The sequence below is a fragment of the Rhinolophus ferrumequinum genome, chromosome 10 (genome assembly GCF_004115265.2).
Source record: "Rhinolophus ferrumequinum isolate MPI-CBG mRhiFer1 chromosome 10, mRhiFer1_v1.p, whole genome shotgun sequence".
Taxonomy (NCBI): domain Eukaryota; kingdom Metazoa; phylum Chordata; class Mammalia; order Chiroptera; family Rhinolophidae; genus Rhinolophus; species Rhinolophus ferrumequinum.
This window is the reverse complement of record NC_046293.1, coordinates 9,350,811-9,368,830: the sequence shown is the minus strand read 5'-3', so window position 1 is coordinate 9,368,830 and position 18,020 is coordinate 9,350,811. Positions and strand designations below refer to the sequence as shown.

The following is an 18,020-nucleotide window of genomic DNA, read 5'->3' as shown; positions in this document are numbered from 1 at the left end:
ACTGGGCTTCTGGCCATTCCAGGCACTCGCCCACCTCAGGACCTTTGCACATGCTGTTTCTGCCTGGACCTCTTCCTAGAGACACACATCTCACTCCCTTAGGTCTTTACACAAATGTCATCTTTTCCAGAAGGCCTTCCTCGACCACTTTAAATTGCAATCCCTCCTCCACATCCGCTACTTCCCAGCCCCCTTTTCTTGTCTTTCCCAGGCCCCCTTTTCCGTTGTGTTCTCTCCATAGCACGTTTCACCTTTCAGCATCCTGCATATTTTACTTATCGTCTGTCTTCCTCATGAAAATATCAGGACAGGGATTTTTTTCTTTTTTATTCACTGAATTCCCCCTGTGCCTAGAACACTGCCTGGTAAATAGTAGGAGCTCAGCAAATATTTGTTAAACACAAGAAAGTACCAGATGGCTGGTGAATTGAACTGGGCCTGCTGTGGCCCAACCCTGCATTAGGTGGAGGGACTGTGGAGGGAGAAGAAAGAAAAACTAACCCTTTTGAATCACCCTCCTATGGGCCAGCCTCCTGCCACGCCCATCTTCTCAGAACCACATCACCAGATGAGCCCAGGCTTCACGCCACACAGACCAAGGTTGAAATCCTAATTGCCCCCCCCCCCCCGAGCTGCGTGACTCTGGGCAAGTTACTTTACCTTCATCATTTGTAAAATGTGGATGAAAACAAGGCTTGGTGAGAATTAAAGGATTAGTGGGCTCCTCCACCCCATGGAAAGGTCACCTAACATAGGACCAGACAAAGGCAGCTGAGCCACTAGGTTCCCCCATCTTCACCCAGACTCAGATCCTTGGACCAAGGATGGGGCCAGGCACACAGCAAGGAGGGGAAGAGGTTCATTTACCCAAATGAGCATGACCCGGCCTCCTCACCCAAGGAGCCTTCAGCCATCCACAGAAACCCACCATCCTGCCACAACACGGGGCATGGCATGGCCAAGAAGTGCCAAGAGCTGAGAGAATCAAGCAGGCTTCGTGGAGATGGTATCTGAGCCAGACCTCAAAGGACACTAAAATTTAGGCAGCCCCTACCCCTGACTTCCCAGCCTCAGTGGCCAAACTCAAACCATTTTCTGCCTCTGAGCTTTTGCTCTTGAGGTTTCCTCTACCTACTAACCCACTTCCCCAAAACCTCCCAGAGGCTTGCCCAAGTTCGTTACTGTTACCGAAGACAGTCACAGGAGTACCTAAGACAGCACATAAACATGTAGGTCCAAGAAATGCTTCTTGAAGAAAGGAATCCCAAATCCCAAGCTCAAGTGGTACCTCCTCCAGTAAGTCTGCCTAGATTTCTCCCTCTGGAGGTGACCATCCTCTCTCTGGACGAGCAGTCTCAGGGACCTGTTTGCACACTGAAGGTTTGCTCTTGGTCTGCTGGACTCAGGAGCCAGGCCCCTTAAACCTAAGACCAAACCCTGCTGGCCTTAGTGTCCCCGCCACCCCCAGGGGACACTCTTTTGATGATCACACACAGGCAGAGCTGAGCATGGATGGGGGTGGCCCATCTGTGGGGCCCTCCTCCGGTCATTCAGGGGCAGGTAAGGTGACGCCAGCACAGATGGCGGGCGGCTCTGGTGAGTCAGGAGCGAAATCTGACCCTCCCCATGGGCGAGCGGGGACCTGAAAGGTGGTATCAGCCTGAACTGGGGGTGGGGACAGTGCGGAGAGGAGGGGGGGGGCCCAGGACAGGGAGACAAGCAAGCAAAAGGCCACCAACTTCTATAACAAACTGTTTAATGTTCCATAATGTGCAGCTTCTGAGTGAAAAAGGTCCATTAAAAATCCAGGGGCAGTACATTCTGGTGATGGAGCAGCCAGCCCCCTCCCCACCTGTCCCTCTGAGAGGGGGCAGGGCAGGGAGCGGGCGCTGTGAGAACATGGTCCAAGGTGTGCTCACCGGGCACACACATGTATTAGTGCTCAAGTGTCATGAGGCCGGGGGACATGACATTTACACAGGAGAGAACCACAAACACGTGTATGACTAGTAGACACAGGGGTACAGGTGACAGTGGACCAGGGCAGCCACAATGCCCACGAGTGGAGGAGGTATACACAAGAAATGTGAGCTGGACGGGTGGGAGTCACACAGGGCGGGCTCGAGGCTCCTGTAAGCAGAATAGGCTGAGAGCCTAGGAGACCTCGTGTGCCCACGGGGGAGGGACAGACAGGAGACTGCCCCGTGAGAACTTGGGTGTAAACCTGTACACGAGAGTGAGAACTTAGACGCTCTGGGATGAGCAATGGTGGAGGGACACGGAGACATGGGGGCACACAGGGAAGCCTAGAGCAGCAAGAACGGGACAGGTGGCAGCTCTGCCCGGGGATCTGGGAAGGCTCAGCACAGGGACGATCCGGCTCCACCGCAGACGCCAGGGTCCCCACTGGTGGCTTCTGAAGTGTGTGAGGAAGCCACAGGCATCAGAAGGGGCTCCTCAGGCGTCGCTGCTGCTGCTGCTGCCGCCTCTGCCAGGGCCACGCTCCACCCACACAAGACGGGCCTGCTCCTGCAGGATGCGGCCACGCACCATCTTGGCCAGCTCCTCCGAGTGGCCCCACGTGTTGGCGGGCACCTGCACCCAGGAGCAGGGCAGCCCCCAGAGCACCTGCTCTGAGCCACGGCACTGCCGCAGCAGCTCTGAGTCCCGCCAGCCCGGCCGGCCCAGCAGACCCCTGCCAAGAGAAGAGAGTGGGCAGTGGGCAGAGTGCCAGATAGAGACAGACAGAGACGGAGAGAGAGACAAAGATATGGAGGGTCAGAGAGCACGGACAGATGGAGGGAAACAAAAAGAGACATGGCAAAGAAAGAGACGGAGAAGCGAGAGCCAGACAGAGAGACAGAGAGAGAGAGACATCCACAGAGAGGAGGGGGCTCTGGGGTCCTGCCTACCCCCGCCCCCGCCTCACCTGACTTCCCGGACATTCTTCTCGGTCACCTCCACGTGGATGACGATGGGGTAGATTTCATTCTGGACCAGTTCCCGCACGCCCCTTGCACCCAGCTCCAACAGGCAGTGCTTCTTCTCGGAGGTCAAGATACAGTTTACTCCTGGCCCAGAAGACACTAACCTCCCTGCCCCTTCCCTCCCCCGGGGCCCCATAGCACTGTCCCCATCCAAAGGGACCTTGACAATGAGGGAAGAACCGGAAGGGAAGGCCAGACATCTGGGGAAATAAGTCACTTCACCCCTCTGGACCTCCGCCTCCCCATCTGTAGGATGGAGACTATCCACCCCTCACCCAAATCAGCTCCCAGGGTAGGGGAGAGTCAAAGGAAAAGGAGGCAGATAGGTGAGATGTAGCCGCCAAACACCTCAAGGGTGACCCACATAAGGTCCACTGCCCTAGCCCATCCACTCACAGGTGAGCCAACAGAAGGGAAAGGACTTGCCCAGAGTCACTGTGCAACAGAGCAGCACGGGCCTCCACTCACACTCTGGCCCTTGGGCCCAGAAGGGCAGCCCCCAGACCAGCACCTACCTTCCCGACAGACTCCTGGATGGCTCGGATCCTGCTGCCCAGCCCAGGGGTGACAGGCCGGGCCTTGGGGGCTCCGGGTGCTGAGGGTGCACACTGTTCCTCCCCAGACAGGCTTTCTGCAGAGCAAGGAGGGGCAGGAGGAATGAAGGGCTGCCCCGGGGTGCCACTCTGCCCTCCCCTCTCTCCACGCAAAGGCTCACCCGCTGGGCACACTTGGAAGTCCAGCCGGGAGTTGGGCAGGTCTAGCAGGTTGCGGATAAGCCGGGGCGCCAGGCACTCAGGCAAGAGCACCACCGGCCGCAGGGCGGGCACCAGCAGAGGCTGCACCAGGCTGTAGGGTTTGGGGCTCCGCTCTGGCTCTGTGGCGGGGGGTGGGATGCAGAAGAGATGAGGGTGCAGGCAGGGCCCCAGCTCCTCTTTCCTAGGTGTGGCCACCCCCTGCATACTCAAAACCCCATCATCTCCTCTCCAGCCCCCCATCTTTTTTCCCTTCCTAAGTCCTGCTGGGCACACACACGCTGCCCCCTCCCTCACTGGGACTATTGCAATAGGCTCCCCCACCCATCCTGTGCCTCACCCTCGCCCCCTACAGGCCATTCTCCACTTAGCAGCCAGAGAGAAGGTTTCAAGACTAAAGTGAGATCCCGTAACTCCCCTGCTTTCAATGTGCCAGTAACGTCCCACGACTCTCAGGAAAAAGACCACAGCCCTGCCAGGACCTGGGGAGGCAGCAAGCCACGTGCCCCATCACAGACTCTACTCCTGCCATACACACCTCCCTTCAGCCGCCTCCAATCACCGGGCCTTCTCCTGCCCTGGGGAGGCTGCAGCCCCACCCTGGTACCTCTTGGCCCAATTAACCCTCTCTCCCCCTTCAGAGCCCAGGGCCCACCTTCCCCAGTTCCCAGACGTGCAGAGCCTCTGGCATGCACTCCACAGCACCCAGTTCTCCTCCATCCCAAGGGTCACACTTTGCAATTATGATGTTCACGGGTGACAGGCCTCTGCCTTCCCCCATCCTCAGTAGGCAGTAAGCTCCAAAGGAGTGGGGGACCACTGTGTCCTCTGGACCAGGCACAAAGCATGGCAGAGCTGCCGCTCGATACCCACTTGTTGTACTCAGTGTCCTCCAAACACACCAGGCACAGCTACGCCTCTGTGCATTTTCACGAGCTGTGCCTTCTGCCTGGAACGAACTTCATCCTTGAAGGCTCCCTTCCAGGAAGTCTTCCCTCACCCAGTTCCCTCCTCCTTGCCCTTCAGAACTGCTACTCCCTCATCTGGCTCCCCCAGCCCCTTCTCCCTCCCTGCTCCGGCCCAAAGTCTCAACTACTGGGGTCCTCACGGCACCTGCCACCACACACGTGAGAAGCACAGCTGCACGTGCTCTGCCGGATGAGAACAGGCTCTTGCTCATGCCTGTCCCACACTCATACAGACTCACACACACACACACACACACACGCAGAAACATGCACCTACCCCACCGACCGGCTCCCTCAACCTGTTGGCGCTTCTCCCACCAGGAGGAGCCCTGTCTCTCAGGCCCCGCCCCACTGGAACCCTCACAACAGGTGCTTCCAGGCCAAAAGACACCTAGAGGTGCACACTCCTGAACTCCGTAGGCAGCCCAGGCTGCACCTTCACACCTGTGCACTCACCTGAGCAGGGCTCCAGCAGCAGCTGCTCCTGGGGGTCCCCGGTAGGGCTCCCCCCGTGCTTGGGCTTCACCAGCCGCAGCTGGTCCAGTGCTCGCTTCTTCAGCTGGAGAGGGCAAAGGGAAAGAGGGGCATCTGTGAGCTCAGCTCCATCCCAACCTCAGGGAGGAGGGACAGTAAATGCGATCCCCAGCAGAGGGGGCCTCCGTGCCACTGCTGTCCACATCCCACAAAAATGGCCCTCTATACCAGGCTTTCTCCTGCCCCCACCTGTCCCCCAGACAGGACAGGATAACCATCCCCGTGGGCTGAGGGAAGCAAGCCCTCAGCTGGTCAGAGTCAGTTAGAGCTGGAGGAGCCCTAGGTCTACCCCCCACTTTATAGATGGGCAAACCGAGGCCCAGAGACCAGAGGAAGCTAATCTCACAAAAGAGACAAACTTTGGGATCTCTTCCAGTGAATTAGCAATATGGCCTCGGGGAGAAAGATTACTGAAACCACAAACGACAGCATTCATTATACCAATAGCTGACATGTACCCATAGCTGACATGTATCAAATGCCTACAATGTGACACACAAACTAACTGGGTCCCAGATGTGCGTGAACCATTGAACTTCTATGCCGAGGGGCCAAGCAGGCACAGTAATTCCCCATTTTACAGATGAGAACACAAAGCCTCCAGGGAGCGTCAGGTAGTTGTCCAAGATTGTACGGCTGATAAGTGGCAGAGCTGGCATTCAAATCCAGGCAGTCTGGCTCCAGAGTCCATGCTCTCAACCCCTTCTCTAGTACCTCTGAGCCTCGCTCTGCCCGGGTGTACAGGGGGAGGCTCACCCAGCCCAGCCACCACCCCACCGCCAGGGATTGGAAAAAGGGATGTGACTGTTATTTTGACAAGTGCTTACCATGTGCCAGGTGGGCTCCTGAGCACCGGGCACACTCTATCTCATTTAATCTCACAACTCCCCTGGACGTGAGCCCTGTTGTTCTTCTATGTGCTGGCACATAGTAAATGATCAACCAAGCCCAACCGAAGGAGCAGGGTGGGGGCCTCCCTTCTCTCCGCCCCCAGGCTGCCAGAGAGTGAAGCCTGGCCTCTCCCTTTTGGACCCCACTCTTAGCAGCCCTCTCCCAGCTGGCCCAACCCTACTTACATTACTGCGGGACCCTCGGTGCCGGCTGGAGGGCAGACATTTCTCCTGAACTTCCAGGAGCTGCCGGGCGCTGCGGGGAAGGGGAGTCATGTCATCTGTTTGTAGGGAAACAGGGAGCCTCTCACCTCCTCTCCTCCAGCCCCCCATCCTGTCCCAGAGGATGGGGAAGGGTTGCAGAGGGAGGAAAAGGCCCCCATTCTGGTCCCAGCTCCCACTGCGATCCTCTCCCCAAGTTCCTGGCTCTGCATCACCTCTGATAATTGGGCACTGTGCCCCGGTCCAGGTCCCGCAGCGTGAGGGGGTCAACCCGTGCACAGAACCACTCCTGCCGCCGCTTGTACGCCGGGTCCACCAGCCGCAGGATCTCTTGGGCCTTCACGCACAGGGCATGGGGGTCTGCCCGTTCGGGCAAAGTGAGGTTGGCTCGAATGTAGAAGGGCTCAGTGCCAAGCCCCTTCACCCAGGCATCTAGGGCCTCATGGAAGGACTGGCAAGCTGGGCACGGGGCAGCAGGGAGGACAAGAGGAGGATGAAGTCAGGGATCAGCCTGAGCCGCCAGGACCCCACCTCCCCCTTCTTAAAGTGAGAGGCCGATACACCTGAAACTAGTATAATATTGTGTTAGCTATATTTTAATAAAATTTTTTAAAAATTTATTTAAATTAAAAAAAGAAGTGAGAGTCCGAGGCCCAGAGACAGTGGGTCTTGCCCAAGGCCACCAAGCCCACTAGGGACAGAACCAGGACTCGAACCCGGGTGTCTGGACTCCTGTCCAGTGCTCCTTTCACTATCAGCTGCTTACTTAGGACAGAGGGAGGGCACAAAACAGACAAGCAGCAGGAGGCAGTGACACGGGAAGGAAGGGCACTGCCGAGAGTTAAGAGGCATCTCCCTCTGAGGACTCCGCTGTCCCACTCCACCATGGGCTACATGACCCTCTCTTGGCCCTCGAGGGACTGATAAGTCCCCCAGGCCACACTTACCGTTGGATTCCATCAGGATGGAGAGTGTGGACCCCTGGTTCCAGGGCGAGGTTCTCTGCTGGGCCTCGCCTTCCAGGCCTGCCCCTTCCAGACCAGCAGCCTCTGTCCTTGGCTGGGAGAAAAACCAAGGCATGGAGGGAAAGAAGTGAGCTTCCAAAGGCAGCGCAGCCCTGCCTCTGGAGGAAGACTGAGTGTGGGCCTGACCTTTTCTCATAATTCAGACGGCTCCAACTCAGTGGGCTTCAGGCTCTGCTCCCATCAACAGGACTCCCCACCCATCAGGTTCATCCAGATCCTTCCCGTATTTAAAAGCCAGAACCTGTGAAGGCCCCGTCTGCCCCACCTCCCATCCCTTGCCCAGTCAGATTTCATTTAATGCTGGTGAGGCAGTGCAACCAGCAGCTAAACACTGAGCCCCCTTCTGGCCAATCTCCAGAAACTCCGCCCAGTGACCTAGATCCACCAATCAGAAGGTAGTAACTCCTAACTCCTGCTAAACCACTAACTCCGCCCCCAGCCCAGAGTAGGGGGCCTCACCTCTCTTGGTTCCACCCTGGCAGACCCTGGCCCAGAGAACACTCTCCGAACCCCGGCCCCAGACCAGCTGTCCCTAAGGAATGGCAGGCCATCTGGGCCTCTGTCCTGGGGCTCAGGTCCTCCAGGGGGGCTCCGGCCAGACACTTGGATGGCCAGAGACCTAAGAAGAGAGAAGGCAGATGTGAATTAGAGTTCAGTCAGTATTCTGATTCAGTTCATCATTCTTGGAAAACCACAGCGATTCCCCAAGGATGTCACGACTCCCACCCCCGGCCCATTGCTTCATTGCCTTCCCCCTCTTCTCTTCCTGGCAAATTCTGCTCATCCTATAGGGTTCAGGTCGAAAGCGACCTCTCCCTCCCAGACCTCAGCACAGAGCGAGGTGCTTCCTGCAGAAGCACACCATCTGCACCCTGCATGTTCCCTTTTGTTTCCTCCGTCGGAAAGAACACCCTCAGAGCCAGCCTGCTGTCGTGTGCAGCTCTGGATCCCTAGCACCAAACACAGTATCTGGCACATAGTAGATGACTAATAAAAGCTTGTTACGCTCACAGTCTAGGAGGGAAGGTCACCATTAGAACACAACACAGATCGGGGATGGTCACAGCCAGCAGTGGGTGCACAAAGGGGCGTGACTTCCCGGAGGAAGCAGCAGCTGGGCTACACCATAATGAAGAACAGAAGCACTTCAGTAATAGGCAGAGAGGAGAGGGTGTTCCAGGCTGCAGGACAGGCAGGAGCTGAAGGAGTGGAGTACAGAATACAGGACGTGTGGAAGAATTTAATAACAATACGAATAATAGCAGCCAACACTTACTGGGTACTTAGCCAGACACCATGCTAAGCTGTGCTCTGATTAACTAATTGAACATCACGGGAAACAGTTGCCAGGAAAGGCAAGCTGTAACCAGCCTGCGGAGGGCACAGTATCTGGCCTACCTCTCACGGGCAGTGGGAGCCACTGATGGTTAAGACGACGAGTCACCAAGATCCTCATCATGGCAGGACTCTGCCTATCCCTGGATGAGACCTGGTGAGGCCCTATGGCCAGGCTCAGAGACAACCGACCAGAAGTCTCCTCCCTGACCTCCTGGCCCTGGTACTGGGCAGGGGAGAAGCCAGGGTCAGCAGGTGGGCCCCAGCTGAAGAGGTGGCCTAGGCAGAGTCCAGGTATCCACCCACTTCCCCACCCACCTTGGCAGCTGCAGTACACACAGCCACACTGCCCTGCTGCCAACTTAGGGTGGGCAAGTCTGCAAGGACCTGAACCCAAGCAGCACTCATACAGAGAGGGGAACTTTGGCCCCAGGGAGCCCGTCTTGGCTCCCACCCCCTCAGTCAAAACAGAGAACCAGGCCCGAGGGGCGGGGGCTGGACATGGGTGCTGCCTTCACAGGCTCCTTCAGCCCTGGGACTCTCCTTGGCTGTATCGAGGGGCACGGAAAGGTCTGGAGAGAGCTGGGAGGCCTGAGGCCAGGCCTGGCGACGCTGCCCGATGGCCTTATGGCTGGAGCAACACAGTCCAACGTCAAACCCCAACATTCACTGTGCCCTAGGCTTGAACGAGTGAGCTGGCTGCTTGATTCTCAGTCACCACATCCATACAGCAAGGACAGTGGTGGCACCCATTTCCCACTGGGGGTGTGAAGGTCAGACGAACGTAAAGATAATGCAGGTAGAGGGGAAACCAGAGGACTCCGGGGGCCTTCCAACTGCAGGCCTCTTCCTAAGTGGGAAGGGAAATTCTGTTTTTTAAAGGAATGGAATAGAAAGTATAAGCTGTCTCCCTTCAAGTAAATCCAACTACTGTCTCATGACCCTTTTGTTTCAGGTAGGTAGGTGTACAGGGTTTTTCTCACTGGGGGTTGCAGACGGAAGAGTTTGAGAAATGTGGCATACAGGGTGCCAGCAGGGACTCTGGGGCCCCACGGCCTGGCTCTGAACCTCCAGCCCTCTGCAGCCCCATCTGCGGCTACCTATTTTGTTGTTAAATTCAGTGAGTTAAACACGGGATGCTCTTAGAACAGGACCCAGAAAGAATGAAGTGCTCGGTGAAAATGAGATCTTCCCTGTTATCAGGTGTGATTCAGCACAAGTCACCCCTGCGGGGCCCGCAGCTTCCCCACCTGTTTCAAATACACAGTCACCTCCCCATCACGGATTCCCTAGAGCAAGACCCAGCAAGCAGCCAGCAGCCAGCACCCAGGCCCTCCACCCCCTGCCTGAGCACACCCCTCCCCTCCCTGCAATTCCAGCCTTTGACTCTCCACCCAGGCTTTCAGGCTCCTCTTGCCAACTCCTGCTACCTCCTGAAGACCCAGCTAAGGCATCCCCTCCTTCAGGACACCCTAGCCCACGTCCCGAGGGACCAAGTGACTTCCCTGAGCCTCCACAGCCTGGGGCTACTAACTCTGAGCACTTTTCAGAGTCCACCTGGGGGCTCACTGGGGGCAGGGTTCAGATCGAGGCCCTCTCAGCAGACAAGCAGGCAGGGGACGGAGGGAGGGGGCGCGGGGGCAGAAAGAGGAACATGGTGGGAGATAGGGCTGCCTGCTGCAACCTCCTGGGACTCCTGGGTCTCCAGCAACACAATCTGACTGACCCCCAACTGTGCCTGCGGGCAAGGCAAAGGATGGGATTTCCTGTCCCCACGGAAGGGCTCCTAGTCCCCTTCCCCCAGTATTAGGTCACAGTGGGGAACGGGGCCAGTCCTTCACTCTGTCAACTCTAAGTACTGATGACCCAAGTGGTCTCAATGAGTGTCCCCGCCCCAGGGCACTGTGGGAAGATCTCTAAGCAGTGTACAGAACTGCTTTGTTCTAGGTCAGAGACTAAAGTAGCCGAGCCTTGAGCAAGCCACACAGATTACCTCATTTAATGCTCCCGCCAACCCTATGGGAGACATCTGTTATTCCCCTCATGTTAGAGAAGAACGAAACTGAGGCCCGGGGACGTTATAACTGGACAAGGGTTGCACAGCTGGTGGAGTCAGGCCATGACCTATTCACACCCCTGTGCAAGGACGGAAGGTGCCAGAGTTCTCGAGTCTATGGAACACAGTAAGTGCGGGCAGGGCGGGCCCTGGCCAGGGCCCCAGGCCTGGAGCTCTCCCCAACTGCCCCTCCCGACTCGGCACCTCACTTGCACTCTCGGCTCTTCCTCGCTGTCTCCCAGCTTGTCTGTCATCCATCTTTTGGCCTGCGCCAGCACACCCACTGCCCATCTCCTCTGCCCTGCCCCAAGGCCCAAGGAGCCCCGGAAGGACAGGGGAGATGAGGGCTGAAAATACCCAGCAGGTCGTAAGTGCTGAACACAGGCGTGAGATTGAAAGTAGCCTAGATGGAAGGAAGGTACCGTGGAGTCCCCAATTCCACCACCAAATTCCTGACACTCTGAGCCTCATTTCCCTTATCTGTGTAACAGGGCTCAAAATGCCAGCCTCGAAGGCTACTCTGAGAATTGAGCAACAAGGTCAACAATAGTATCAGCTAACAGCTAACATTACCACTCATGAGGAGCCAGGCACAGTTCTAAGCACCATAGTGGGAATCCTGGAACTCCCACAGCGATCCTAGGGGACAGGCACTATAGTGACCCCATTTTACAGAGTAGGAAACTGACACACAGGGAAACTAAGTGACGTACCCAAGATCCCCCAGTAGTAAGTGACAGAGCTGGGATTTCAGCTGGCTAACAAAGTCTGTGGTTCCCCACCCTGTTGTCACATTGCCCGGGGACACACGCACTGGCACCTCACCTCCCTCACTGCCTGTCCATCCACCTCTTTCTCTCTCCGTCCACCATCCCTGCCCAATGTAACGTGTTCCTCCCCCATCTCCCTCCTCCCCGGGAAGAGTGTGAGCAGCAGAGGTGGCCCCATGATCACGTGGCTCCTGCTCCCTCGGCTGCATCCCGGCACCCCCTGGACAGCAGCCAAGACCCCTGCTGCAGGCCTGAGCTGGAGGAAGGGCCGAGGCAGGCAGGAAGGGAGGTACCTCCACCCCTTCCCCCAGAAGCATGTCCTGCACAGGGAGAAACAATGTCACACTGGGCCCACTGCCGGGGGTGAGGGTGGGGGCAGGGACTGGACACAAGCCTGGCCAAGCTGTTTCCAGGAGGCGGGAGGCCCCTGGTCCTACTCTGCCCTGATTTCTTTTGTGACCTGTCCCCTGTATCCAGCATCCCCACATTTCAGCTCTGACATCAGTGCTTCCTACACCCTTTCCAAAATCCAAGTCTGATCAGGTCACTGTAGACCTCGGCCAGGGCACCTCCTCGCTGTGTGACCTCCGGCAAGTCACTTAACCTCTCTGAGCCTCAGTAAAACTGGGCTCTATAAAACAGGGATATAATGCCTACCTCCCAGGACACATAGAATGCTGTAAGGCAGCCAGTAGCTGTCCTGCATTTAGTAATAGCTAAACCCTCACAGGTTTCCCAGAGTGCACCAGCCAAAGTCCACACTTTTCTAGCCTGACTCACAAAGCCTGCTGTGGCTCCGCCTCCACCCACCCCCCTACCCTCCGGGTGCTCCAGTCAATGCCAAACTCCAAACCCATCTCTAGACAGCCTCTGCTCTCTCCCTCTTCCAGTCACCCAGCTGTCCTCCCTACCTGCTCTCTCTCCATGGCTGAGTTCAGAGGCCACATTCTCAGCACGACCTTCTCTATCACCCCTCCTAAGGTCCACTCGCCCATTGCCCAACACAGAGTTCACTGCCTGCAGCCCACTCTGAGCCAATGGGTTGCATGACTTCTGTCATGGGTGTGTGGCCAGCTCGGCTGCTGGAGCTCCCTCAGTGGCCCCACGCCACACCCACGGCATGAAGCTTTACTGGGTGGGATCTCAGAGCTACCATGTTTCCCCAAAAATAAGCCCTAGCATGATTTTTCAGGATGACATCCCCTGAACATAAGCCCTAATGCATCTTTTGGAGCAAAAATTAATATAAAACCCAGTCTGATTTTCGGGGAAACACAGTAGGGAGGACTGGCAAGCAGAGTGTCAGTGTCTTAACTGACATGAGTCCTAAATCTCAAAACACCAACATGCAGAAGATATCACTATCATCTTTAGCCAATGAAGAAACTGAGGCCCAGAGAGGCAAAGTCACCAGTCACATAGACCTTAACGGTGGTGACAAGATTTGAACCCAAGATCGGCCTGTGTCTAAACACCTTACAATTCTGACAGTTGCACAAAGCAAAGTCTTAGCTGCTGCCTCCCTCCCACCTCGCCCATGCTCACCCTCCTCCAGGAATCTGAGACCCAGCGCCCCCATCTCCACCTACCCCAGGCAGCTTCCATACCTGTTGAGGAGATCCAGGCCGCAGCCTCTGGCCAGGAGGCTGTCCGGCTTTCCCAAGGGCCACACACTGTCAGAGGATGACGAGGAGGAGAGGCCGGGGGACCAGGGCTTAAGCGTTACACTCCCTGGGGAGGAGGAGTGAGGTTCAGGGGTGCTGTACTGAGGGACTGAGAAATGGGGGGTAGGCCCAGAGGCCTGGGGCCTTCACAGATTTGAAGACCCAAGAACACACTGGACCCACTGGGCTCAGAGCTGGGCGGGGGCCTGTCAGGAGGACCCTTCAGTCTCCTGGAAAGGGTGAAGGGTGGGCGAGCTCAGCACGGCCAGGACCAGAACTGGGCTCAGGGTGAACTAACTCCCCCAGCGGCTTTCTGAGCACAGCCTTCCTGCCTAGCCAGGGCACAGGGGCACCTCAGGGAGGGGGACACAGGCCAAGGGCAGAGCAGGCAGCAGTGGGCTCAGGTGAGCTAAAAAGCTACCCTCCACAGGAGCCCTCCCCACAGAGTGCCCCAGAGGGCCCTTACCTGTGATGTCTGACATGCTGCTGAAGGACCTGGGCAGAGAGAGGGCGAGGGGGACAGGAGCTGAGGTTTGGTGGGCATCTGGTCCCCTCCCTCCTCCTGCCCTCATGCCACCAAAGGTCCTGCAGCCCCCAAGCAAATGCAGGCTAGACCCAAGGTAGGGGTCCCAGGCACAGGGCACTCATGTCACCCAGTTCCCCTAAACTCACAGGCAAGAAGTTCACATCCTGACCTCAGTCCCACAGCCTTCCACCCGGCCTGGCCTTTAATGCCACCCCCTCCAGGAAGCCTCCCTCATCTCACCCTCACTTTCTACATTGTCATTCGTGGCTCCTGGGCCTGCCTCCCACACTAGACCATGACCTCTTCATCCCACACCCCACTCGAGGCAGATTCACTCATACAATCAAGCCTGTGACGGAGACATAGACCAGGAGGCAGGACATCCCTGCCCCCAGTCCTGCCACAGTGGAGATGGCTTGTTTTTTCTGGCCCCCATTGGCTGCTGACACCCAAACCTGAGGCCGGCTTTCTTGCCTGAGGTCCCTGACCCCCTGAAACATTCTCCACGTGCCCTAGTCCTCAACCATCCAGACTTCCCCGGGGTTTAAGAACTTTGAGGCTCGACCTCTAGTGACTCTCCCACCAGGAGGCTTGGCTTGGGCTGAGCGTACCCTGCCCTTTAGCCTTGTCTTAACCTCTGACCTCAGTCACGCCTGTGACGCCCAGGGCCTGGGTGTCTAGGGCGTCAGCCATTTCAAGGCAACAAAGGGAGGCGACTGCCTAGAGTTGACTCTGGCATTAGGGATTCTGGGAGGTGGCTGTTTCAGGAAATGGCAGCCCCACCTCTCTGGGCCTCTATGGCTCTCTTCCCAGCCTGTTAACCTCTTAGCAGGTGCAGGGTCCTCCTCACGCTGTCGGCGGAGGATAGAGCCGGCACTGGGTGGGAAAGGCAGGATGGAGAGTCGGTTGATCTCCTTCTCGCTGTCTGTGGCCTTCTCCTGCAATGTCATGACAGGGCCTGGGTCACCCCCACTGCACCTTCCCACAATTCAACACACCTAAGTTTGTGCCCATTCCACAGATGAGAACTGGGCGTACAGCAGAGGAGTGTGCTCTGCAAGATTACAGTGTGTGAGTGGCCCCCCAAGTCGCCCAGGCCCAGCACGGAACTGGCCCTGGGTGAGCTTAAACAAGGCGCTTGGCCTTCACGGGCCTCAATTTCCTCATAGGTGACAGGGACCAGTCAGCAAACTGGAAAGCACGCTCCATGTTAGTAATTATGTAAATGCTATCGGTGTCCCCCCATATTCGGGGTGGGGCAGGTGTCTTACCAAGGTGTGGGGTTCAGGGCCCCCCATGACAGCTGCCTCCCCAGCTGCTTCTGGGCCTCCCAGCGGGGAGGGGAACTCGCTCAGGCTCCAGGTGCTGCTGAGGTTGGAGCACAGGGAATGGGAGGAGGCACAGGCCTGGGAGAGGAAGGGAGAGCAAGGAGGTCAGCAGTTCTGGGCGAGGGCCAGCCTCAGTCCCTGACTGAATGCCTGCTGCGTGCCAGGAACAGGGACACAGCAGGACTGAGGGAGCCGGGTCCCTGCCCTCATGGAGCTCTCAGCCTAGAGGAGGAACACAAACTGTGAATGTGCAGACGGATGAAGGAAAGAGCCCCAAGCTTCCAAGACAGCAGGGAAGGAAGGTACCCAGAGCAGGGAAGGCACTCAAAGGCCCACCCAGCCTGGTGGCATCAGAGGACTTTCCAGAGAAAGTGTGGTTTGAACTGAGAACTAAAGGATAAGTAGGTGCTAAATAGACGAAGTTGGGGAGAATGGTCTAGGCAGTTAGAACAGCATGTGCAAAGTCCCTGAGACAGGACTGTGACACATTCCCGGAAATGAAAGGCTAAAACCCAGAGAACCAGGCTAGAGGGAGGGAGAAGCTCATCTGCAGGGCCTCTGGGGCACGGGAAGGGGCTTTGTCTTAATGTAAGAGCAAAAAACCACTGAGGGTTTTGAAAAGTGAGAAGTCACAGAGTCACACTTCCTTTGTTCTATTCCTCCAGGTATTAAACACCTGGCCAGCTGATTATCTCCAAGCAAAGCCAAGATGGGAAAAGGTAGAGTTCCTAACGGAGATTCAAGAACTAGTATCTAATTTACAAGGGGTCTTGGGGCCCGGCTGGCTGTGTGACCGTGGGCGAGCCCCTGACCCTCTACGCAATGAGGGAATTGAACTACCTGATCTCAGAGGGGTTTTTAGGGCTTATGTTTTGCATTCCAAGATGCTCACTGGCCCTTGGGCAGCCAGGCTTCTCCAAGTATATGAAAAGACAGGCTTCAAACGAGTCTTCGTGCCCCCACAAGCAATCCCAGAAACTCACAGACCCACATGCCTCTGTCCTGTTTCCTAATGCACCAACTCACACCTACCCGAGCTGGAGCTCCCCACCAGACTGGCATCCTGGCCAAGAGTTCTCTCCAAGACCAACATGTTCTTGACCCAGGGTGAAGGCTCCAGCCAGGACCCATGTACCCTACCCAGAATCTGCATCTTCTCAAGCCCAGCTGAGGGTTCCCCCTGGAGCCCCTGTGGTCAGACCCCCCCACTGAAGTTTCCCATCCAGTCCTGCATGTCCTACTCCAAGCTGAGGGCTCCTACCAGTTCCCCCAGGTTGAAGGTTTCCCACCAGGTCCAGCATGTTCCCAGCCCCGGCTAAGAGCTCCTGCCAGGACCCCAGCATGCTCACCAGGACCCCTGTACCCTGCCCCTGTCACCTTGAGGCAGGGGCCTCCCTGGGCCCGCTGCAGCTGTGCCTCCAGCAGGGCCTTGGTGCCCTCCAGGCTGGTGAGCGTGGTCAGCAGGTCGTCCCGCTCGGCCTCCAGACTCCGCACCTGCTTACGGTACTGGTCCTTCTCTATGAGGCTCTGCGAGTACTGTAGCTGGATCCGGTCGCGGCTCTGAATGGCCTGCGGAGAGCGGGAGGGTGAAGGCGCCACACTGACTCAACTGTCCTGGCCTCTGACCACACGGATGGGGGTGTCAGCAGGAAAATCACTTCCTGTGTGCCAGGCCCAGTGCTAAATATCAGCTCATTTAATTTGTACACTAACTCTCCAAGTTAGAGATCCTCATTTTTCTCATCTTATAGATAAGGAAACCAAGGCATCAGGGGCAGGGCTAGGAGTCAAACCCAGGCAGTCCAGTTGCAGAGCCCAGACTCTTACCATTTCCCTAGAACAACTTAAAGCTCTGTGAGACCTACTGTGTGCAGCCAGCTTTAGTCACTGCATCCCGGCTAGTGGAGATGCCTGGATTCAAACCCAGCCCATTGCATCCAAAGCACATTTCCCCACAATGAAGACCAGGGTCCCTGAGAGCTGGGCCCATGGCCCAGACCTGCCACCCACTCCCACAGGGGAAGCTGGAGCCAGAGGCCCAGGGGCCAGGAGCACCCAGGCCAAGTGCAGATCCCTGGACCCACCCAGATCACAAAGTCAGACTGTCCGGAGAGAAAGCTTCTGCCTTTTCACCAAGCCTATCAGAGGATCCTGAGGCCCGTCCTGATGTGTAGGCTTTAACTCCCCTAGTGGGATTCAAAGCTGGTCCAAAGACAAAACAACGCTGCCCTCCCTGCTGCGTGGGAGCCTCACACAGGAAAACTGTGGGCCTAGCAGAGCTGGCCCGCGATCCGTGGCACACCCCGTGGCGTCAGGCATTGAGGGCCATGCTGCTCAGAGCCAGGGAGCCAAAACTTTTGAGAATTTCTTCATCAGCAAATACCTGCAAGCACCTCCCCTGTGTAGGCCTTGTCCTTGATGTGAACAGAGTAAGGGTTCAAAAATGAAGAGCATCAGGACCAACTTTCCTGGTACAGGAGCGCAGGTAAGGCAGGTGTGTTCAGAGGGCAAGGCTGGCACAGCTCAAGCGTTCAAGGTCCCGTGTCTGTGTTTCTCCTGGCCTGCTTACCCCCCACAAGTGGATCAGTGCACTGTCAAACTCTCTTTCCTACAAGTGTAGTCCTGTCTGCTTCTCTTCGTCTGCTGCTGTATGAGAACCAATGGCCGGGCCAGGCCCTGAATGCAGCAGGCTGGGCTCACCTGGTCCCGCTCCTTCTCGATCTCCTCCAGCTGGGCCAGGACGGTGGCCATGCGGTGCTTGTACAGGTCGCAGTCCTTCTGCAGCGTGCGGTGCTTCAGCCGCAGGTCCTCCATCTCTTGCAGGTACTGCGGGCCGGCGGGTGGGCAGAGCAGTGCAGGGTGGAATGTGCCCAGGTCAGACCACAGGGCTGGGGACCAGGGGAAGCTAACCAGCAGGTGCCCAGCAGGTCGAGAGAGCAAGCCCTGAGCCCCAGTAACAAGTG

General features: G+C 57.0%; 1 protein-coding gene across 5 annotated transcripts in view; it reads right to left on the bottom strand.

The window, feature by feature from the left end:
- Window positions 1-1,739: 1,739 nt before the first annotated feature.
- The window catches only part of CARD10 (caspase recruitment domain family member 10), a 46,145-nt gene continuing 29,864 nt past the window's right edge, over window positions 1,740-18,020 (bottom strand). For 3 of the 5 annotated variants that reach the window (XM_033118280.1, XM_033118278.1, XM_033118282.1), the window contains exons 7-21: window positions 17,758-17,883; window positions 16,435-16,626; window positions 15,001-15,135; window positions 14,513-14,667; window positions 13,670-13,698; window positions 13,147-13,270; window positions 7,838-7,997; window positions 7,301-7,412; window positions 6,569-6,812; window positions 6,318-6,387; window positions 5,164-5,266; window positions 3,703-3,861; window positions 3,503-3,618; window positions 2,930-3,042; window positions 1,740-2,695 (exon numbers count right to left, since the gene is read on the bottom strand). In XM_033118280.1, the coding sequence (XP_032974171.1) occupies window positions 2,458-2,695; window positions 2,930-3,042; window positions 3,503-3,618; window positions 3,703-3,861; window positions 5,164-5,266; window positions 6,318-6,387; window positions 6,569-6,812; window positions 7,301-7,412; window positions 7,838-7,997; window positions 13,147-13,270; window positions 13,670-13,698; window positions 14,513-14,667; window positions 15,001-15,135; window positions 16,435-16,626; window positions 17,758-17,883 (2,076 nt within the window). In that variant the 3' untranslated portion in view covers window positions 1,740-2,457. The remainder of the gene's footprint in view (window positions 2,696-2,929; window positions 3,043-3,502; window positions 3,619-3,702; window positions 3,862-5,163; window positions 5,267-6,317; window positions 6,388-6,568; window positions 6,813-7,300; window positions 7,413-7,837; window positions 7,998-13,146; window positions 13,271-13,669; window positions 13,699-14,512; window positions 14,668-15,000; window positions 15,136-16,434; window positions 16,627-17,757; window positions 17,884-18,020) is intronic. The other 2 variants (XM_033118281.1, XM_033118279.1) reach the window with 1 other exon arrangement.